Source organism: Oryx dammah, unplaced genomic scaffold (assembly GCF_014754425.2).
Source record: "Oryx dammah isolate SB20612 unplaced genomic scaffold, SCBI_Odam_1.1 HiC_scaffold_3, whole genome shotgun sequence".
NCBI lineage: Eukaryota > Metazoa > Chordata > Mammalia > Artiodactyla > Bovidae > Oryx > Oryx dammah.
Window position 1 is genome coordinate 108,916,473 of NW_024070187.1, and position 23,865 is coordinate 108,940,337.

Below are 23,865 nucleotides of genomic sequence, written 5' to 3' on the forward strand. Positions count from 1 at the left end.
CGGCCGCCACCCCGGGTGGCGGTGGCGGCGGCGGCTGCGGGGGGTCGCCGCGCGCCATGCCGCCGCCCAGCCCCGATTCGGAGAACGGCTTCTACCCCGGGCTGCCGTCGTCCATGAACCCGGCCTTCTTCCCGAGCTTTTCGCCGGTGTCCCCGCACGGCTGCGCGGGGCTCAGCGTGCCGGCGAGCGGCGGTGGCGGCGGCGGCTTCGGGGGCCCTTTCTCGGCGGCCGCCGTGCCCCCGCCGCCCGCCATGAATTTACCTCAGCAGCAGCCCCCGCCGCCCGCGGCGCCGCAGCAGCCGCAGAGCCGGAGGTCGCCCGTCAGCCCGCAGCTCCAGCAGCAGCACCAGGCGGCGGCCGCCGCCTTCCTGCAGCAGAGGAACTCCTACAACCACCACCAGGTAACGGCGGACGGGCGGCCGCCCGGCTGCGTCGCGGGGCCGGGGAGACCGCGGGCGGAGCGGCCGGAGACCGGGCTCGGCCCGAGCGGCCCCGAGGAGCCGCGGCGAGGGCCGCTCGCCCGAGGGAGTGGGACGCGGAGGGCGGTGAAGGGCCGCGGGACTCGGGCCACCAGCCGCCGGAGGGGCAGGAGGGCTGTGGCCACCGTGGGCCGTGGGGCTCCGGAGGCGGGCCGGGCTGGAAGTGGCCCCGGCCGGGCGCCCCCTCGAACGCCCCGGCGCGGCGCTGGAGGCTGGGGCCGGGGCGGAATGGCGCCCGGGCGCGACGTCCCCTCAGGTCCCGCGGAGCGGGCGACCCCGGGGCTCCACCGGAGCCCCCCTGGCCGGGCCGGCGGCCGGCCGACGAGCCGGTCGGCTTCCCCGAGCCCGGGAGACGCGGGGAGGCGGCCGGGGTTCGGGGACCGAGGGGCCGGGGACGCGGGAACGGCGGGCTCGGGGGGAGCGGCTGTGGGAAGCGAGCCGTGGGAAGGATTACCGGAGGCGATGCGTGTGGGCACCCCGTGAGCCTCCGCCGCCGTCCAGTGGGGGAACGGGCGGAAAGGCCTTTTTGCTTTGGGGTTTCTTTTCTCCTGAATTGGCCGGAGGGAGCCGTCGCGGGCGAGGCGGTGGCCGCCGCACCGCCTAACCCGGCGGGACCCGCGTCGGCGAGCGGCCGCCGGGCAGCACTCCTCCCGCCGACCTGCCTGCCTCCCCGCGTGGGTCGGCCCCCCGAGCTGTCAGATGGTTGAGATAGGTGCTGCAAGGTTGTTTCACTTTCTGTGCCTCTCAAGGTTTGGGCAATATCGTATAGGTTTTAAAACTAAACGAGCCTGCGATTAGTGTGTTACCTTGAAGAGAAGACTTTTCCTTTTTTTTTTTTTTTTTTCTGTCGCCGTAATCTTCTCTTGAAGATTATTTTAAGGGGGTATATTTTAAGGGAGTAGTGTAGCTATAAAATCATAACAGGCAGGTTATTCATCCGGGTCCTTTCTGAAATTCAAGGTCTGTGTTATCCTGTCAGGACAGCGTCTGAGTGACCGCTGAGTTGGTTAGTTGACACTGAAAGAGTATTTTGTTGTTCTTTTTTTTTTTTTTTTTTTGATCTAGTCAGTATTTATTAAAGTGGTTATTCTGTCTAAGGCCACTTCAGTGATTAAAGATTGAGAAGCAAAATTGGACCTTAACCTTAAGTACTAACTTACTGATGTAACTTTTTCCATGGACCGGTTAGTTTTTAAGGATTAACCTTTTCAAGAGGTGACTACTATCTAAATTAACCCAAGTAACAGTTAACAGTCTATTTAAGTTAACCAGAATAACAGTTAACAGCTTTTGTTGAATCACTCCACTGGTTTCTCCCTGAGAAAGGAGAATGTGGCCTGTAAGAGTTGAAATTAGGTAATTTTGAAATAATATGCCACTTTTCCATGATTTACCTGATCTTGAAGAACTATCTTTTGGATGTCAGGGTCTTTCTTTTTTAGCTGGAAACCTGTGGCGGCAATTATCAATAGGTATGTTTGTGTTCTTGAGGCCATGGACTATTATTAGAAGACTGTATACACAGATCCATGTTTAACTGTAATCTGCTTTTTGTCAAACAGAAGGGTCTCGCAATGGAGTGTAAAAGGTCACCCAGCTATTAAATGGAATTTTAGGTCACTGCAAGAGAAGTTTGAGCACTGTGTCCATGAGGAAAGTAAGGCCCTCAAGGGATTTGTCCATGGACCCTTAGCTATGCTTTTGAAGTATGTAGAGGGGGAAAGGGTAGTATATATGCATGGTTATATTAGCATTAAAAAATTTTTTTAAACAGGTACTGTAGACCAGGTTTACCCCAAAAATAGGTTTAAGAGTGCTTGACTTACAGTAACTTATTAACTTATATAGTTACTCTATGACCCGTACTCCCTTTGGCTCAATGTTACCACAAAATTATTAAATTATAAGCTTATTGACAGTATAATTGCTAGAGATAAATACTCTTCAAAATCTACAGTTATAGCCTCTTGGAGAATTTTTCATTCTTTGATGACTTAACTTTTCTTGCCATTGGTTCTGTTTTGGAGTATAATTTATTTTTGAAAATGGATGACATTAATGGAGACTTGTATTATTAAGATCTCTACTAGAACGATCAAAGTATATAGTTATCTCAGTGTATCCACCTATGGATAATAGCAGATAATAACAGTTTCTTGGATAGTTAAGAGAAATAACAACTACAGAAATTTCAAAGAAAGTACATTAAAAGTGGAATAAAATATTTTAAAAGTTGAATAAACAATGCAAAAAAAAGAGATATTTTTTGTATTTTCTCTATCCCCCAAAGGCATTTTTATTCCATGCAACAGAATAAAGCCAAATGTTATTTACCACTTTTACAGTGATATAACTTGTTTTAGAAACCTAAAGTCTAAATATTTCACTCATATGATTGGTATATTTTAATAAATAAAACTCTATTTCTAGTGGTAGGCTTAGCAGAATATGATTGTGTAAAAATCATAGTGTAAGTTATATCTTTAAGGATCTTCAAAGTTAATTTCAATTTTTATCTTTAGTTTTTTCTTCATATTAGTCATGTATATGGCTCTCTTTGAAGGGGAAAAAAAGTAACTGCATGGTTCTATTTTAGTAATTGTCATGAAATACCTGCTTGATTCATTATAATTTATATAGACGAGAGTATGAAAAGTCAGCTAGCATTAAGTGAATATGTTTTCATATACAAGATCTCAAGTCTATTAAATACTCTTTGTTTAAAAGATTATATGAATTCTTAACTCAGGCCTAGGTTTGGATTTCAATTATAAACTCTTTAAATGCCTGTAATTTAAATAGATGTGTTTTCCCCAGCCTCTTCTGAAACAGTCTCCTTGGAGCAACCATCAAAGCAGTGGCTGGGGCACCGGAAGTATGTCCTGGGGAGCAATGCACGGCAGAGATCACCGTAGAACTGGAAACATGGGGCTTCCAGGAGCTATGAATCAGATATCTCCATTGAAGAAACCGTTTTCTGGTAATGTCATAGCACCACCGAAATTCACTCGCTCTACTCCATCACTGACTCCAAAATCTTGGATTGAAGATAATGTGTTCAGAACGGACAACAATAGTAATACACTCTTACCCTTACAGGTAAGAATGGTGTATAAATGGCCTTGTTTCTAATGTTAGTCTTTCAATATAGGAAATTGGGTGGTAGTAGTTGTAATAGTATGGTAGAGTTCATGGATTGAAATGAGAAAGCTCTAATGTTTTAAGTCTAATTTAATTATCACAGGATGAAATACCTATACAGAGAAAATGAGACTAAAAAAAAATTTCTCTAAATACATAAAAGAAAATAAGCTTCATAAAGTATAGAAAAACCCTGCTATATTTCTTAAATTCATATTGAAGCTTTTTAATTTGCAGCTCCATGTGAATGCCTTAATTTATTAATCTTCAATAGGCCACCAAAATGAGTTTCTCCTCCAATATAGCTAAACTAAAACATTTAATAATTGTTCATGAATTTGACTACGATCAGCAGTATGTATATTCAAATATAGTTAGTGCAGCTCTGATCGAGGCAAAATAATGTTAGGGTGTTTTACGTTGAATTCAAATTTGTTCACTGATTTAGTGACTTTTTCTAAATGTGGCCTAATATTATGAGGATTAGACATTTTTTCAGACCTTTAATATTTTGTTGCTATTTTAAATTAATGAAGTCCCCTTATATTATCTAAAGTGAGAATATCTTTCCCTTAACACTGTTAGAGGATGGAACAAAGATGCAAGATAGAACTTTTGATTGTTTTTTTTTTTTCTTTTCATTCTTTGTTCCTTTTCTTTCTTTCTTTCTTTTTTCTTTCTTTCTTTTTTTTTTTTTGTGGGTGGGTATGGGGAAGAGAACTGCTTGTTTCTGATGAAAACTTCTATGCTATTGAAGGTGAGATCTAGTTTGCAGTTGCCAGCTTGGGGCTCAGATTCACTCCAAGATAGTTGGTGCACTGCAGCCGGAACATCCAGAATAGACCAGGTAGGCTGCACAGTGTGTACTTATCAGGATTTTGGCTAGGGGTTTAGTATTTGTATTGTGAGTAGGATTTAGTATGTACTTTTCAATTATACTTGTTTAAGCATATGTCAGAAAGTGTGAAAGCAATTTATTTTTAAAGGATCACTTAAACTGTTTAAAGTGCTTTGTTTTTAAATTTGAAAGTAACTCATAATCATTTTACGTTTCCTGAACGTAATTGATTTGTTTTTGGAAAAAGGAATCATATACCCAAGTGCACCTGACTTTAAACATCAGTCAAACTGAACACCTTTTATCTCTTTTCAGAATCATTTAAACTGAACATATTTTATGTCTTCTCAGAATCATTTGCAGTTAGGTATAAAATCATATGTTTAACATCTAATTGTATATTTCATAAATGTTTTATAGAATTTTTTGGCAAACTTTTTCATGAATCATGCTGTATTTGTCTTGAGATATACTTCTAAGAAAGCCCTTAGTTCAGTTTTTCACCTTTATAAAAAATTTTATGGTATTTCTCTAAATTTTGTTGCTGCTATTATATACACTTATCTTCTCTCAAATAATCAGTTCCTTATAGAAAAGAAACTGAGTCAAACATCTGAGAGTCAAGTCTTAATCGAATTACCTTCAAGTCCTTTATGGTTACAAAATGCTCTCTCTCTTCCTGCAGATGAAATTTGAATGCATACTGGGTACCAGGTGATGAGAATAATTTGGAGGACAAGTAGAACACTCAGTCCTCACAAAAGAGGATTCTTTACTACAGAGCCCAAGCTTGAATGACCATAGACTTGACACTGTGGGAGTCCAGTGAATGGAGCTCTGTTATCCTTAGTTACTTTATCAACATGAAATGATTTTACAAGTAAAGACTATATAAACAGATTAATATTACATTTGAAAATAGCATTCTAACTGGGAGGGTTGGCAGTAACTTCAGTAATCAGCCATTAGCACTTGTTTTAAATAAGTCCACCTATTTACCAAAGTAGTCCTGCCAGGATCTCCAGTTAGAAATAAGTACGTATCGCATGTAATTTGTAATTTATTATCTTGTTAATGTTGCAGTGTAATCCATCTATTTCTGCTCTCCTTCTTCTAGGCTATATTAGTGGGCATTTTCAAGTTATGGTGTTCCAATTAAATACATAAATGCCTAGGAGATGGTATGATAGAAGAGAAAAACTGGTAATTGTTTTGAAGGTGGCAAGGGACATGTTTTTAGACAAGAAAGGACATAATTATTTGAAGAGGTTGTACCAGGAGGAAGCAGGAGGATATGTGAGCGGGATGTGTAACTGTGGAGGAAAAAGAAGACAAAGATATCAGTGAGGATCCATGGGGTTGAGGGGCAGATGTTGAGAGATTAGGTTATTAAGATGGCTTCAGTGGGTAGAAAAATGCTGCAATAGATAGATAGAGGTCATAATGAAAGGGAAATTTTCAAACTGGGCTCTGCAGAGGTGCCCATGGGACTGCCACAGGATGAGAGCCATCAGCCCTCCCACTCAGCTTCTCTGCTCTTATCTATGCCCTTGGGATTTAAGGTAAATTCACTTTAGGAAAAAGGATTTTGATGCATAAGGATAATTTATTTATTTTTTTTTTGGTAAATTGTTGAGATATTGGCAATCCCTGTGGATTCCTGAGCCCGAGATATGAGGATGAAGTTGAAGAGAATGGTGAAGAAAAAGATAGTGGAAAGTGAACTGACCTAGAAGAAAAGGAGATTTGAAACCTGAATCATCATCTTCCTCTCATGAATTTTTTGACATTGACTGCCACAGTTTATGGGCTTTCATTTCTTTGGGTCACACTTTCCCTATCTGTAAGAGGAATGTCTAGAACTAGATCCTGTAAGGCCTTTGTAGCCAGCTCTTGTGCTTTCTTTCATCTATTGTGGCCACGTCTTTTGCTCCTTGCTTCCTTATCCCCCCTCCTTTATTTTTAGAATACAAGGGTCTTGCTTTATTTGGGGGGCGGGGGGAGCAATGGGCATTGGTCCCAGGCGGTGGAGGTACCCTGTATGACGTCCCACCTGGCCTTAAAAGCAATATTATTTTTTATTTGAGTACCCTAAGGGTACATGTTATACAAAATTTGTTCAGGGTTTCTGTCTTTCCATAAAAGGTTGAGGTATTTGAAGTTGAGTTTCTTAGAAATACAGCAGCAGCTACAAACCAAAGCAGCAGCTGCAATTGGTATCTTAAACAGTTGGGTAGTTCCTCACTATTTGGCAAAGTTAAAATTATAGAAAATACTTAGACGCTTAAATATCTGGGGAGATTACTCCCATTTCTGATCTTTTTTCATCATATACAATATTTTTATACTAATACATTTTAGTTAACAAATACATTATTTAAAAACATTTAACTTTTAAAATTTCCTTAAGTCTCAAATTGGTTTAAGTTTGTAGTAAACCGTAGAACTAAAGTCTTAATTCTTGTACCTGGCCTAACCTATACCAAGAATGGGACGTGTAACTGAATTTAGTAAATGGAAAATAAATAGTTTTGTACATTGGTTTTATTTCAGTTGTATGTAAAATTTTCACACTGGCATTTCCTTATTTAAAATACCCTCTCTTTTTTTAATCAAAAAACTTCAGATTAAAAACTTTTTAAAAACAAATATAAATTGTTATAGTCATTTCTGAGTTTAAAATGAATGTATTTTTATTTAGTTTCTTTAAGACTAAATATAATACTACTTTTGTTTAAAATGCTATTAGCTACTCTTGCTAATGTGCTAAGTCATACTCAAAAGTATGAATTCTAAATTACCTTAAGCTTGAATTTTCAGGCAGATAAACAGGCTGCAGTATATTTATTCATTAATACTGGAATATTTTCAATGGAGAGTAAATATACTAGGAGCTGAGGTTATTACTTAGTTTATATATGGCATATCAGTTTTCTGTAAACAAACCAACACCATGCCTTTAAAACTGTATTATAGCCTGTAAAGCCTGTGAGAGCTGGCCTGCTCTTTAGCTGAATATATATATATATAATTTTTTTCCAGCTCTAGACTTGGGGTCTTATAGATGTTCTCCCTGCAATTCCTGGGAATGTACATAAACTACCTTGAATTAACTGAAGATATTTTTTGCTAATCTTTAATATCCAGGCTATTATGATGTGATGTGATAATCTGGGGACCTCTCAGAAAAATACATTCTTTGGAGGCTTCATTCACATTATTCAAAAAACAAGACCAAGTCCAAGTTTTCATTTAAAGAAGTGTTCCTTAAATTGTGATTCTTAAACTAGATGAGTTATAGGGACACTGGTAATTGTGAAACTATCATACCTACTGAAACTAAGGTAGGATGGGATCTGGTTATCTGTGCTTATGAGCCTTTTTATGTTTCCTATCTGTGTTCAGTTCTTTACTTGTACTTGATACATTCTTACACCAGGTATTTTTTTACTTACCTTTCCATTTTCTTTAACCATTGTGGATATACTAAATTAGCTTTGGCTATTTGGGGCTTGATGTTTTTCCCCCTAAATCACTGTTACAGCTCTTTGTTGAGGATTAGAATAATACAGGAAGGTCAAGAAATGTATATTCATTGTATATGCGGTATTGCTTTACCCTGGACATAGGTCCAGGGAGATACTGTTCTTTGCTTTTGAGAATATGAAAGTCCAGTTGAATGAATAAGGGATATCTCTGTGTGGAACAACCAGAGAATCAGATGGGAGTGTATGAGATTGAGAGCTGCATTGCGTCCTGAGGCAGAGCAGTACAGTATCTGCTGCTCGTTCAGTAAGGTGTGGTAGGAGAATATAATCAGGAGAACTAAACACAAAAATACAACAAAAGTTGATCTTTCTACTTAGGCAGAAGAAGATATGCCCAAGCCATCTGGTATAACTTTAAATATGATGTTACAGAGTTTTCTATGGGCTTCTCTGGTGGCTCAGATGGTAAAGAACTTGCCTTCAATGCTGGAGACCCAGGTTCAACCCCTGGATCAGAAAGATCCCCTGGAAGAGGGCATGGCAACCCACTCCAGTATTCTTGCCTGGAGAATCCCATGGACAGAGGGGCCTGGTGGGCTTTCTATAACCTGCCTCTTTTTTCATAGGGAGGACACATCATTGTCAAAAGGAAAAGCTTCTACTTACCTACTTCTTTTGAAATAAACAGGGTTTTGATTATGTCAAAGCAAAAATACAACATCCCATAAAGTTCCCTTTTAAGTAAGTTTAAGTTCCTTTTGTTGTATTTTAATATCACTGTTGACCACATTAGTTACCTTTCAGTGTTTATAGTCTTTCCCAGGTCATCCTTTTTAAAATTAGAATGACTCTTTCTGTGTTTTTCAGTCTTTCTAGGAGTTCGTTGTTGCTTCCATAAGTCTTTTTGGCAAATGTCTGTGTTTAAAGACTGTAGCAAACTATTAGAATATAAGAGATTGTTGGGTTTTTTTACGATTGTGTTCAAATTTTTGCCTGTTCATTGTTGTGGGATACTGTAATCTCAGTTTCTGAAAGCCCATTTAGTTGGTTCTTTGCCACATAGCTTTCATATTTCTGCAGTAGATTTGGATAAACTTTTTCTGGTAGATTCTTACTTTTGTGAAATGTATTGGCTATTTTCAAATAACCATGTAGTAATAAATGTAAATTACATTGCTGCAATTTCCCATCTTTTTATGATAATCAGTATTCCTGTGTTTATGGTAACTTTAAAATGGATTCAGGATTTCCATTTAGCTTTTGAACCAATGGGAGTTTACATGAACACAATTTGTTCTAATGTCCCTATTCCTGAAGAATGCATGAGTGTTTGTCTTGTAATCAGATACAGTTCTGTTTTTTTTTTTTTTTTCAAAAGTTATATTTTAATCCCCACACTTTACTTAATGGAATTATCTGTTTTTTTTTTTTTTTTTTTCTTTTAATGGGAATAACCTCCAGGTTCCATTACCCAGAAACTAACTTTTGCGAGGTCATGAGCTCTTTGCCTGCTCAAGGCTATTTTGTATTTGGTGATTTAAAAATCATGTGGGCTGCAGCTGATGCTTAATAAAGTATAACTAAGTTAATAGTTTTAAAATAGCTTGCTATTTTCTTTGCTGAAATAGGAGTTTGTTTCATGATGAGACTTGATATGCAAAGGAAAATAAGGAACTTTGTAAGTGGGCATCTCACTGTTTCAGTTGGATATAGGCATTAAAGCTAAAGCTGTTAATACATGTGGCTTCTTTTATTTTAAAATAAGAGTTGCCAGAGTTGATACATTTACTGAATAACTTGCTTATGTATTGTCTCTTCATACCTGAAATATTATCCATGGCCCGTTGACAGTATGTATAGGATTCTGCATTAATTTTGCTGTGCTCTAAAGCAAAATCATACTTCTTGGAATGGAGGTAGAGGCTGGCCAAATAAATCAAAGTTGTATGAGAAATACAAATTTGGGTAGTATTAGTTACCATTAATTAAGTTTATAGATTGACTGAAGACAGGTCATGGTCTGATTCTGTTCAGAAAACATAAGCCTGAGAAGATAGCCCTGAACCATAATACATTTCTTTATAAGAATTTAAGATCAATAGACTATAAAGTATCTATGTTATAAGTATCTATGTTATATTCCATCTTAGAACCCTTAGATACAGCATACTTTTTAAAAGATTTTTGTCATGACAGTTTACTTTTTAAATTCTATATTTTAAATACATTTTGGAGCTTTGAATATAATATTTAATCTTCTATTGTGTGGTTGGAAATTGAAGTCGACAGCAGTCACATTATTACCTGATCCTTGTCTCAGTTTAGTTACTTAACATTTTGAGTACCTAGTCCATGGAGGATTCTGAGATTTGCAGTCCTTTGTAATTACCACGTAAAAGTACAGTCTTTGCCCTCACTGAACTCAACTTAAACTTTTGCAGTTTTTATGGTAAAGATAAATACTGTTCATTCAACAAACATTTGAGAGATAGCTATATTCCATAATTAGCAGGTCCCTACTTAGAATTAACTTAGAAATTCATTGACAGAGGCAGGAAAACCAACAAATTAGTTATGAACTCATACAGTAGAAGCACAAAAGATGGACATATTTGGATAGATTACAAAAATTGCATGTCATTTCTGCCCAAGTTTTTCTGTCTCCCAGTTTTATTATATACTACTGTAAGTCTTTTGCTTTTCCATTATTTCTATTATTTTTAAAGTGGACTTTAGACATCATCTAGTTTGATGCGATTATTTTATTTTCTCAAAGATGGAACAAAGCCTAAAAAGGTTAAGTAGGTTCAGGTTAAGAAGCGCAATGCTTCTTCAAGTGTGGTCTTTGGACCAGCAATCTCGGGATCACCTGGGTACTTAATGGAAATAAAATTCTCAGAGACCACTCCAGGTCTGTGGAATCAGACCTATTGAATCAGTTGATGAGTCCCAGCAAACTCATATGTCTGACAAGCCTTCCAGATGTTTCTGAAGCATGCTTAAGTGCAAGAGTCGCTGTTACAGCTCAGTGACTATGCCTCCATCCCAATCAAGGTCATTGTTCTAGGGAACACCTATTACTGGTGGGTGTGTTACATCTCAGGAGTCTAAGTAAAACTAAGTAAGGGGTGCTAATGTAGGTAGTGATGAAGCTCCAGCAGGATCTTCCAGGTCTAGTATTCTTTCCATCGTTCACTGTTGCTTTGCACAGTTTCAGATTCTCTGATAGTGACTTGTTTAGTCTGCAGTGGTGATCTACCCGCCCCCCACCCCCTGCAAAAAAAACCTTGCAACCCTCGTTGAAACATCAGAGGAGAATTTTTTAAAGTCAACATACTCTGAGAAAAGCTCTTATGTTTTTCCTCGGCTTTCTAAAAGAGTGGTTCTGGATCTTCTCTGGATTGTGTACTCCTTTGGAAAACTAAGGAAAGTCATAAACCTTTTCAGGAAAAAATCACATATACATGTCCATATGGAGCATTACATCATCTCACAGATGTCATGGTCCTTGAAGCTCAGGGATCTAGGTTAAGAAGTGCCTCATTCTGATTTCTGTGGAGACTTTTTTCCCCAACTTTTCCAGTTCTTCTTTTCCTTTTTCTGTGTTCATCTTTCTTTGAGAGTTGAAAGTGGCCTGCCTGCTCAACTTTCCCCTCATTTACACACAACGCATAACCACCGGGTAGGGTACACACTTAAACCTAAATGAGTGGGGTTAACATGGGCATAATTTGGGAACAGACTGCCTGGCAATTAGTGGGGCACAGGCCAGGGCTTGCTGTGGTGGCTCCCTGTCTATATTTGTTCAAGTTTATTGAATGTATATTGAACAGAATACAATATAAATTCATGAGCATTACAGAATCAGATTCCTTCTAGTAAGCAAGTTGAGGGTTTGACATTCAGCAAACAAAATTTCCAACTCACAAAAGACTTTGTTCTGAGACTTGATGATATAGGAAACTTGCTGCGGTGAAAATTCTTTCACCCTTTTCTCCCCGCCTTCATTTTTTGCAACAGTGGGTAGAGGGGAGAGAAGATTTGGAAATGCAGAGATCAATATGTCAAGATTATTCTTGATGTGTGTCTTTGTTCTGAAATTGGTATTTCATGCTTTTAATTTTTACTGTTTAGGATGCTTATGCATTCTTTATTATGAAATTCTGACTATTAAATAGCATACAATGTTTGATGTTTAAAGTATGGTGCATTATGGAATTAAGCCTTTTCACCCCAAATATTTATTTTTCAAGGGCCAGTGTCCAAATTCCTATATATATGTGAAAAGTTTAAAAGTTAAATAACAACTGAAAATGCTTTCTGTGTGTATAAGATTTCAGAAATATTTATAAGTTGAGAATGATAACAGAAATTGTTTTTACTGTATTGCATTAATACTGCTGATTAAATGAGATACTTTTGATATGGGATTTTGGAGATAAATATATGAAATCTATTGTCCTCCAGTACAAGAGAGATTAAGCTCAAGAGATCCTTAGTTATTGACATTGTCTTGGGTTGCAAACTGACTAGTAATATTATATTAGTCAGATGTCCTGATTTATGTAAGAAGATTTAAATAGTACATTAATCATCACTTTCTGAAAAAATTGTGTTGACTATATTCTTTTTTTTTTCTTCTTCTCTTCCAGGATCGAAGTAGAATGTATGACAGTTTGAATATGCACTCTCTGGAAAATTCCCTTATTGATATTATGAGAGCAGAGCATGATCCTCTTAAGGGTATGTGACTTTTTTATTTTCTTATGCCATCCACCATTTTGTCTGCTTATCTTACTGTTTTTTCATATGAAAATAAGCACTAAGTAACACCTATCTCATCTATAAAATTCTAAATTTATTAACAAGAGCCTTTGTTTTTATGAAAGGTAATATTTTTACCTTGGTAGCTGCTTTAACTTTATGCCAATTTATATAGAGAGATGGAAAAACCTAAATTTCTTGACTTGTTATTTAAGAAAAAGCCACTTTGTAGAGATAACTCAGTTCACCCAAGGATGAAGAATGGCTCTGAAGGCATTATAGTCACTATTCTAGAATTCTTTCAAATACAGAAATATTTAAAAAGAAAAAAAAAAACCTTTCTTGGAATACTTGCATTCGCAGTTTGCAGTAATTCCAGCCCCAAATCGTTATAAGTTAACTTCCTTTCTCATTTTCCTTTCTGCTGTCATGTTGTAGAAATTTAAAAGGGTTTTGAGGTAGAGAAGCTATTCATAAAAGTTAGGGCAAATTAGGTAAAAGAATCAGCGCCCATAACATTATACTGCCAGCCTTATCACAGTTACAGTTAACTGCAACTGAAGAAATTGTGTTAACAAACTTGTTTTCATGTCTGCATGTTACATGTTAGTGATTATTTTATATTTCTTCATATAAAATATATTCTTGCCTTTTATATTATAAATGATGAGAATCTAGCAAACTGTGTGAACTTGAGTTATGAGAAATACTAGTGTCTGTTGCTGCATAGTGAACAGTCCCCAGACTTAGCAGCTTCAGACAACAGTAAACATTGTATTACCTTACACAGTTTCTGTGGGCCAGGCAGGAATCAGAGGCACTTTTAACTGGTTGGTTCTGGCTCAGGATCTTTCAGACTGTTCTCTTTCTAATTCTGTGAAGCCAAGGATTCCCTTAAGAGTCAGCCTAAAAATTCTGGAACTTGAGAGTTGGCAGCAAGGCGATGGCTCTGGCTGAGCTGGCAGTACTGACGAGCTATCTCAACACTTTTGTTCTGCCTCTGGGTTTTGCTTGTAAAGGAGTTTCTTATCTTTCTGTTTCCTTTGTTGGTGAGGACTTTGAGAAGCTCAGGGGATTTTGGTAATTGTCGATGATGTGTAACGATGCTAATTCTACTCACAAAGTAATTAAGATAGTTATACTTTGATGATGATTATTTTTCTTTTGAGGGAAATTGCCTCTAACCAAATTCAGCTTAGTTTTTTGAGTATTTGAGGTCTTGTTTTTTTTTTTTTAACCCAGTTACTCCAACAGTCCAAGGGCACTTATGAAGACCCTCCCTCTGTTGATTTCCTTGCCTTCTATAGAAAGAAAATGCATAGCAATTCTAATGCTGATCAAGTCAATATTAACTGTAACCAGTGGATGATTAAATTGTTTTTCATCATTGTTTCTCCCAGCCTTCCTTAAAGAAGCCCTTTAAATATGTTGAGAAAACATTAATTATATACTCACTATTGATTATCCCAGTTCTTCTGTTTTTCTAGCCTATTTTATAATAAAAGTGGAAGGAAACCTAGAAAGAAGACTTTGAAAAAGAAAACAGAAGCAGTATGAGGCTAAAAGGAATTTAATATCAATAATTGAAATAGTCAAATGAATTCAGAATTCTTCTGTTAGGGAAAAAAAAGGCTCATTAACCACCTTTAGGAATCATGGTAACACATCTCCGTTTCTAATTGGAACATTTTATGTTCCACATTTATTATGACAGGGAATAGAGAAAAAACAAAACATTTGAGAATGCTTCTCCATAGAATTGAGAAATAAGACTGGTACTTTTGCCAAATTGCCATCATATACCTTTCTAAAATTGGAGCTTCCCAGATGGCCCTAGTGGTAAAGAACTCACCTGGCCAATGCAGGAGACATAAGAGATGCAGGTTCTGTCCTGGGTCAGGAAGAGCCCTCGGAGAAGGGAATGGCAACCCACTCCAGTATTCTTGCCTGGAGAATCCCATGGACAGAGGAGCCTGGTGGGCTACAGTCCATGAAACTGCAGAGTTGGATACAACTGAAGCGACTTAGCACACCCACATGCACGTACCTTCTAAACTCATCTTGATATCCAAGTGCTGTCACTTAGTTTGTTCTTTTATTACTAGTACAAATTTCCCTGCCTCCTGGGATTTGTCATACTGTGTATCTTACTCCCACACGCTGATCATTACATAGTTTCTTGGGGCTTGGCGTCAGTAAAAATTTAGAAAAGCAAGGTTGTGACATATAGAAGAAACCAATCCCTGAATTTATTTCCCCTCCTTTCCATTCCTGATCTTTAGGGCATCACTTCAGCCTCTATCCCATCTCTCTTATCTCATCTTTTCATCACTTTCAGAAAATTCTGTTCTCTACTTAGCATGTGATAATTCTTTTCTCTAAAAAAGCAGAACAAATCTTATTTTATCCTTCTAAAATATTTTTCAATAACCCAACCAGTTTCTATGTCTTCCTTATGGAATCTAATGAACAGAGAGGTGAGACTTGTAGGGTAAATGAAAAACTGAAAATAAAAATGAATTTCTTATTTCCCTTTGTGTAAGTGGTGACAGTTTCTTGAAAATTTTCTGTGCAAACTTGAGTGGTGAAAGATTGTATTAGTTATACACTGCTGCATAAAAAATTACTCCCAAATTTAGTAGCTTGAAGCTACAATGAACCTTTATTATCACCTGCAGTTTCTGTGGTTTAGAACTTGGAAGCTCTTCAGCAGGTTCGTTCTGGTGAGGGTCTTAGGAGGTAGCAGTCAGGAGAGCAGTGAGGCGGCAGTCACCTGAAGGTCTGACTAAGGCGAGGGGGATCCTTTTCTAAGATAACTTACTTATGTGGCTGGCAAGTTGGCGCAGGCTGTTGGCAGGAGAACACAGTTCATCACAGACCTCTCCTCAGGACTGCCGAAGTGTCCTCCAAGCGTATCCCGCCGCCCGCACCCCCAGAGCAAATGATAAAGTCCTCAAAGCAGGTGCCCCAGTGTCTTAGAGGATTTAGCTTCAGCAGTCTCATGCCGTCATTTCCATGACAGCATACTAGCCACGTAGAACACCTTGCTCACCTGGGGTGGAGTCTGATGCCCGAGAGCTGTGAGTCCTAGGAGGCAAAGAGCAGCAAAGGTAGTCATGGAGGCTGCCTTCCACAGAGATGAAAGGCAGAAGCAAAATTTGCATTGGGTTCTGCTGTTCTAAAGGAAAAGGAACAACTGCTTCAGGTAAGGGTTTATGTTGGTAGACAGAAAAGCAATCAGGCAGTCCTCTGGAATCCAAAAAAAGTCCACGCCCGGTTATTGGCAGGACTATTGACTGATTAGACTGACAGAAGGACCCTCCTGCCCCCACTTTAGCCCAGAATGCAAGCCTAGTGGTTTTTACAGGTCAGTAGAGAACCTCCACTGTTTACTGTTAGGGTCTTTCTAGTCTAGCATGGCAGGTGGAATGGTCTTGTCAAGGCTCTGAGGATGTGAAGTGACGGCAGCCATAGATGAAACCCTGCTGCTATTGCTGCTAAGTCGCTTTAGTCGTGTCCAACTCTGTGTGACCCCATAGATGGCAGCCTGCCACGCTCCCCTATCCCTGGGATTCTCCAGGCAAAAAATACTGGAGTGGGTTACCATTTCCTTTTCCAATGCGTGGAAGTGAAAAGTGAAAGTGAAGTCGCTCAGTCGTGTCTGACTGTTAGCGACCCCATGGACTGCAGCCCACCAGGCTCCTCCATCCGTGGGATTTTCCAGGCAAGAGTACTGAAGTGACCCTGGATGCATTCTATTCCAGAAAGTGTGCTTGCTTTTGTACTAGGCAGTATCCAAGAGCCTGCTGTGTGTTATGTGAAACAGACATGGTCTCTGTTCTTGCGGAATGTATAGCCAAAGAGGAAGAGAGACCTTCTAGTTACATGTGTGATACGCATAGATACATATAACACATTAATATAAACATACAGTAGGGCTTCCCAGGTGACACAGTGGTGAAGAACAATCCGCCTGCCAATGCAAGAGACATTGGAAACTCGGGTTTGATCCTTGGGTAGGGAAGATCTCCTGGAGGAGGAAATGGCAACCCACTCCAGTATTCTTGCCTGGGAAATCCCATGGACAGAGGAACCTGGTGGGCTCGATTATGTACACATATAATGGTAAGTATTAGAATAATGTGGAGGGGGGGCTATGAAGTGTTTGGAGGTAATAAGTGGAGGTACCTAAGGTAGATGTGGAGAAATGAAAGGTGAGACCTGAAACCTGAGCAACACAAGGATGAAACAATATGGGGGGAAAGCGTCAGCTAGACAGAGGGAGCAGGTTGTGTTGAAGAGCTGGTCATAACTGAGGAGCTGACAGCCATCCTGGCATAGCTGTTTTAGGGCTGCCTGCTGGTGACTGGGTGTGACACCGCTCAGCCAGTCCTCTGAGGGTGGGAGTGTCTTTTGCTCTGGACTGTGAACACTAACACACTGTTTTATGCTTTCCGTAGTACGAGTGGCACTGACGGTTCTGTTTTATTTATTCTGCAGTGACTACTCACCATGAACATCCATTTTCTGGTGCCTGTCTTGATTTTTGACAAATATTTCCCTTTTCATAGGAAGGACAATTATGAATTCTTTTAATGGTCAAAGTAAATCATGCTTTGCCAAGTAAAAGTTTTGTGATTTTGCAATTTTGTGTTTGCATACCTATGTTAAATAATCTGTGATCTTTTTTCTGTATGTGTGGGTCAATTCATTCCCCTTTAAACAAAAGAACAAGTCAGTGATTATTGTTAATCTCTCTCCCCTTTCTGCCCTCAGCAGTTTACAAAAAAGGTCTTACTGTGTAAGCATTTTTACCCCAAATTGCCTACCCCTCCTCCAAATCATAAGGGCAAACAAAAAATTTAAGCACATAAAAGATTATTTGAGAACAGCAGGAAGAAATGTAGTTTATTTAGCAATTTTAGGAGGTTCTGTGTCAGCAAGTCACAATGCCTTTACTAATGGTCCCTGAATAATTAAGGGGAATTCAAGAAAAAGGATTTAGAGCATGATTTTTCAATATTGACATATTTTTAGAAGTGGATGCCTTGAAAATGTTTTTATTTACTATGTTTTTGTATATCGTAGCATCATTTTTATCTCTTGATTGCTAAACTGCTGAAGAAAAAAATCTCTGCTTATTTTAAGGAAAATAATCCTTGAGGAAATAAGGAATGACTCTATAAATGCTAAGTGGTCCTGGTGGTATCAACTAAATTCTTGCCTCTTTTCAAGACACTTCTTTTCCCTCTGATATTCTCCTCACTTGCCTTAGTATAAAATGGAAGTTGTTGTTAAGTCACTAAGGCCTATCGTACTCTGCAGTCTCAAGGAATGCAGCACGCCAGGCTTCCCTGTCCTTCACTGTCTCCCAGAGGGTGCTCAAACTCATGTGCACTGAGTCAGTGATGCCATCCAACCATCTCATCCTCTGTTGCCCTCTTCTCCTACCCTCAATCTTTTTCAGCAGCAGGGTCTTTTCCAGTGAGTCTGCTCTTATCCAGTAGCCAAAGTTTTGGAGCTTCAGCATCAGTCCTTCCAATGAATATTCAGGACTGAATTGCTTTAGTATTGACTGGTTTGATCTCATTGCAGTCCAAGGGACTCTCAAGAGTCTTCTGTAACACCATAGCTTAAAAACACCAATTCTTCGGCGCTCAGCCTTCTTTATGGTCCATCTCTCACCTCCATACATGACTTCTGGAAAAGCCATAGCTTTGACTATTCGGACCTTTGTCAGCAAAATGATGTCTCTGCTTTTTAATATGCTGTCTAGGTTTGTCATGGCTTTCCTTCCAAGGAGCAAGCATCTTTTAATTTCATGGCTGCAGTCACTATCCTCAGTGATTTTGCAACCCAGGAAAGTAAAATCTGTCACTGTTTCCACTTTTCCCCATTTATTTGCCATGAAGTTATGAGTCTGGATGCCATGATCTTGTTATTTTGAGTGCTGAGTTTTAAGTCATCTTTTTCACTCTCCTCTTTCATCCTCATCAAGAGGCTCTTTAGTTCCTCTTCACTTTCTGCCATTAGAGGGATATCATCTGCATATCTGAGGTTGTAGATAATTCTCCCTGCAGTCTTGATTCCAGCTTGTGATTCATCCCACCTAGCATTCTGTGTGATGTACTCTGCATAGAAGTTAAATAAGCAGGGTGACAGTATACAGCCTTGACGGACTCCTTTCCCGATTTGGAACCAGTCTGTTGTTCTTTGTCTGGTTCTAACTGTTGCTTCTTGACCTGCATACAGGTTTCTCAGGAGGCAGGTCAAGTGGTCTGGTATTCCCATCTCTTTAAGAATTTTCGGCAGTTTGTTGTGATCCACACAGTCAAAGGCTTTGGCATAGTCAGTGAAACAGAAGTAGATATTCTCCTGGAATTCTCTTGCTTTCTCTATGATCCAGTGAATTTTGGCAATTTGATCTCTATTCCTCTGTTTTTTCTAAATCCAGCTTGTACATCTGAAATTTCTCAGTTCATGTACTGCTGGAGCCTAGCTTGATGGATTTTGAACATTACCTTGCTAGCATGTGAAATAAGTTCAGTTGTATTAGTTTGGACATTCTTTGACATTGCCCTTCTTTGAGATTGGAATGAAAATTGATTTTTTCCAGTCCTGTGGCCACTGCTGAGTTTTCCAAATGTGCTGACATATTGAGTGTAACAGCAGCATCTTTTAGGATTTTAAATAGCTCAGCTGGAATTCTATCACCTCCACTAGCATTGTTGGTAGTAATGCTTCCTAAGGCCCACTTGACTTCGCATTCTGGGATGTCTGGCTCTAGCTGAGTGATCATAACATTGTGGTTACCTGGGTTATTAAGACCTTTTTTGTATAGTTCTTCTGTGTATTCTTGCCACATCTTCTTAGTATCTTTTACTTTTGATAGGTCTTTGCTGTTTCTGTCCTTTATTGTGCCTATCCTTGCATGAAATATTCCCTTGGTATTTCCAGTTTTCTTGACGAGATCTCGTCTTTCCCATTCTGTTGTTTTCCTTTGTTTCTTTGCATTGTTCACTTAAGAAGACTTTCTTCTCTCTCCTTGCTGTTCTGTGAAACTCTGCCAGTGCAGGAGATGGGAGAGACACAGTTTCAGTCCCTGGGCCAGGAAGATTCCCCTGGAGGAGGAAATGGCAACCCACTCCAATATTCTTGTCTGGGAAATCCCATGGACAGAGAAGCCTTGTGGGCTATAGTTCATGGTGTTGCAAAGAGTGGGACACAACTGAAAGCCTGAGCACATCAGTAGCTATCACACTGGACTCATCAGGTGAAGCTGCAGTTCACAATTGAAGTACAGAGTCACAAAATGACTTGTATCCGTTTCTAAAAGTCTGCTGTGAGAACTTACATTTTCGAGCTTAAGAGCTTCTAGGGCCTTGCCCGGTTATCCAGCAGTTGAGACTTCACCTTCCAGTGCAGGCAGTGTGGGTTTGATCTCTGATTGGGGATCCCACATGACTTGTGGCTGAAAAAACCCAAACATAAAGCAGAAGCAGTATTGTAATAAATTCAAGAAAGACTTTAAAAATTGTCCATATTTTTAAAAAAAATCTTTAAAAAGCAATCCAATTTCATAATTTAAAAAAAATTATTCTAAGCTGCACAGAGGTTCTCAGACTTGGAGAGCATGTTTAACATGCAGCTTTAGGGCCCTACTTCTAGAAATTAGCCATGGCAGGTTATGTGATGAGTACACTTTTGAGAAACTCTCCTCTATTAGAACAAGAGTGAAGAAATCCATAAGAAGTTTAAAATATTTGAATGGTTTTTATTAAAATAGAGCAGAGCAAAAAATAAAACTGATACCAACAATATCCATGTCAAAGTATAGTTACCTCCCTCCTCTTAAACTGCCCTAGCTTATTAATAACTCTGATAGAGAGGCATGTATTTCCCAGAACCATTTTGCTTTTCTTCAGCCACCTGTGTGGCTTGAAGTCAAAATTTTCACACGTGCCAAAAAAAAGTATAGATGAAAATAATTTTACTAGAATGTTTTCCAAAACAGGATAATAGATTGCTATGTATTCTTTCAGTTTTTAAGTAAAATGTTTCCTTTTGTTTTAAAAAGAAATAAGTAGAATTCACACATTCTTTCCCTTTTGCTTCATTGATATTGTTTTTCCTGTAGATCACTGGCCTTTGATAAAGAGGAAAAAAATAATTATTTTTGGACTAATGATATAGAAGCCATATACATTTTATTAAATGTGTGTTGTTTTTTTTTTAAATGTGTTTTGATTTTAAGAGGTGATCACTGTTGGGACATACTTGATACCTTTATCTCCAACTAACTCAGAATTTAGTTCATCTTAATGGTACAATTTATTAGAGTAGAACTTCTGTTGTCATTGTTATCTGCAGATTGAAAAGGAAATTTTGAAAGTATGATTGTAAAAGTTCTTGTTGTAGAAGATTCATTTGAAATATGGTATCATCGGTAGAGATTTTAAATTTTTATTTAGTTTTAGATATTTCTCTTAGCAACAATATTATTAAATTTAGAGTTGTTATTTCTTCCAAGCATCTTTGAATAGTCAACTAAATGATTTGACTTATATAAGATTACAGTTTCTTTTCTAAAAACTAAAAACTATTGCACAGAAATGACAATAAATTTTCTTAAAAATCACATTTATTCAAAGCATATGTGTATTTATTAAAAGTTTATTACTCACGCAAAGCATCTGTCCTAGAACTTTAAATACGGGTTTCAGTTCAGTTCAGTCATTCAGTCGTGTCCGACTCTTTGCAACCCCATTGATCGCAGCACGCCAGGCCTCCCTGTCCATCACCATCTCCCGGAGTTCACTCAAACACGTCCATCAAGTCAGTGATGCCACCCAGCCATCTCATCCTCTGTCGTCCTCTTTTCCTCCTGCCCCCAATCCCTCCCAGCATCAGGGTGTTTTCCAGTGAGTCAACTCTTCACATGAGGTGGCCAAAGTACTGGAGTTTCAGCTTCAGCATCATTCCTTCCAAAGAACACCCAGGGCTGAATCTGCTTTAGAATGGACTGGTTGGATCTCCTTGTAGTCCAAGGGACTCTCAAGAGTCTTCTCCCACACCACAGTTCAAAAGCATCAATTCTTCGGCTCTCAGCTTTCTTCACAGTCCAACTCTGACATCCATACATGACCACTGGAAAAACCGTAGCCTTGATTAGACGGACCTTTGTTGGCAAAGTAATGTCTCTGCTTTTCAATATGCTGTCTAGGTTGGTCATCACTTTTCTGCCAAGGAGTAAGCGTCTTTTAATTTCATGGCTGCAGTCACCATCTGCAGTGATTTTGGAGCCCCCCAAAATAAAGTCTGACACTGTTTCCACTGTTTCCCCATCTATTTCCCATGAAGTGATGGAACCAGATGCCATGATCTTTGTTTTCTGAATAAAAGCAGAAAGAATATTTTTTATATAGAACCTGAAGTGATAAATACATGGGATAACTGGGCCTATGAATTTTAGCAGCATATAGTATTTGAAAAGTATCTGAGAGTCTCTAATGAAAGGTTTTCCTGCAGGATATAGGACTTAATTCTTTGAAATGTTTTTCTTATTTCAAAAAAGTAGTGTGCATTCATTAAAGGAAATTTGGAAAATTTGGGGGGAAAAATGTTTTAAAATTATCAGTAATTCCACAAGCTAAAATAATCATGTTTAATATTTTTGGTATATATTTTTTCTCATTTTTTCTTTTTAAATATATAAACATAAGATATTTGAGATATTCAAATAGTTACCTTCCCGCCAACCTGGTTAACTTTCAAAAAGTTAGTTTTCCAATGCAGGATATGGCATGCTTGGGGCTGGTACACGGGGATGACCCAGAGAGATGTTGTGAGGAGGGGGGTGGGAGGGGGGTTCATGTTTGGGAACACATGTACACCCGTGGTGGATTCATGTCAATGCATGGCAAAACCAATACAGAATTGTAAAGTAAAATAAAAAATAAATTTAAAAAAATATGTACATAGATGACAAGGTAAAATAGTGCCATAAGGTTTATAGAAGGAAAAATAGAAGTCTTTCTTCATTCTTCTCTGTCTACTTCTGATTTCTGTTCCTTGGATGTAGCCACTTTCAACTGTACCTATTCTTGGTGTAATTATTTGTAAATAATATGCTTATGCTTTATATTTTCTACATTTTAGGTACTGTCTGTAGACTGTCTACTTTGATTTACCTATACCGCCAACATTTTCACTGCTTTGTCCTCTGAAAACTATTTTAAGACTACTTTTGTTTAGAGGATGCAATTACTGTGATAATACAATGTTATTTACAGGTGAACCTCATATGTTTTGTACTGTAACATTTTCTTTCTCATATAACTTTGTTTTTCCTGGAATTGATCATTGTCTCTTTTGGTTTGTTTGCTTAGTTTTCTAAGTACTTACACTAATTCATCCCAAAATATATTTGTAAAACACTGAAGCTTTTTGGAACATGTAAAAACAGCAAATAGTCATATAAATTGTCTTCCCTCCTCTCCCCCTGGTGGTGTGAGTATCCTTGTAGCCCATCATAACTGTTATTTTGGGGTTTCCTTAAGCCCAAGAATTCCGTTTTCCTTTGAGATTCATATCCTAATTTCCATGTTCTTTCTTAATGGTTTATATATGTTTTATCGGGCCTACCTTACAGCTTCCCTGGTGGCTCAGAGGATAAAGCATCTGCCTGCAATGCGGGAGACCCAGGTTCGATCCCTGGGTTGGGAAGATCCCCTGGAGAAGGAAATGGCAACCCACTCCAGTATTCTTGCCTGGAGAATCCCATGGACAGAGGAGCCTGGCGGTCTACAGTCCACGGGGTCGCGAAGAGTCGGACATGACTAAGCAACTTCACTCACTTACAACCTTCTTTCAGATAGGATATAAATTTTGAGGCTTGTATGTATGAAAACATGTTTATTCTACCTACATAAGATGATAGGCTCGTGTGGAATTATGTATTAGTGATTTAGAATGTTGAAAGCAATGCTTCATTACTTCCAGGGTTAAATTTAACACCATTCTAAAACCTGTTCATTTGTATGATTGTCTTGTTTTCTGTTTTTCAATTTTATTTTTTTTACTGGAAGCTTCTAGAATATGTTCATGCCTGTGGTTCTGAAATTTGTACTAATAAATATGGGTCTTTCTGTGTATG

The 23,865-nt window shown here is 38.8% G+C and overlaps 1 protein-coding gene across 1 annotated transcript in view; it reads left to right on the forward strand.

Moving 5' to 3' along the window:
* The window catches only part of CPEB2 (cytoplasmic polyadenylation element binding protein 2), a 78,189-nt gene that overhangs the window by 1,806 nt on the left and 52,518 nt on the right, over positions 1–23,865 (forward strand). The window contains exons 2-5 of the mRNA XM_040237337.1: positions 4–401; positions 3,297–3,578; positions 4,378–4,467; positions 12,599–12,689. Of these exons, the coding sequence (XP_040093271.1) occupies positions 4–401; positions 3,297–3,578; positions 4,378–4,467; positions 12,599–12,689 (861 nt within the window). The remainder of the gene's footprint in view (positions 1–3; positions 402–3,296; positions 3,579–4,377; positions 4,468–12,598; positions 12,690–23,865) is intronic.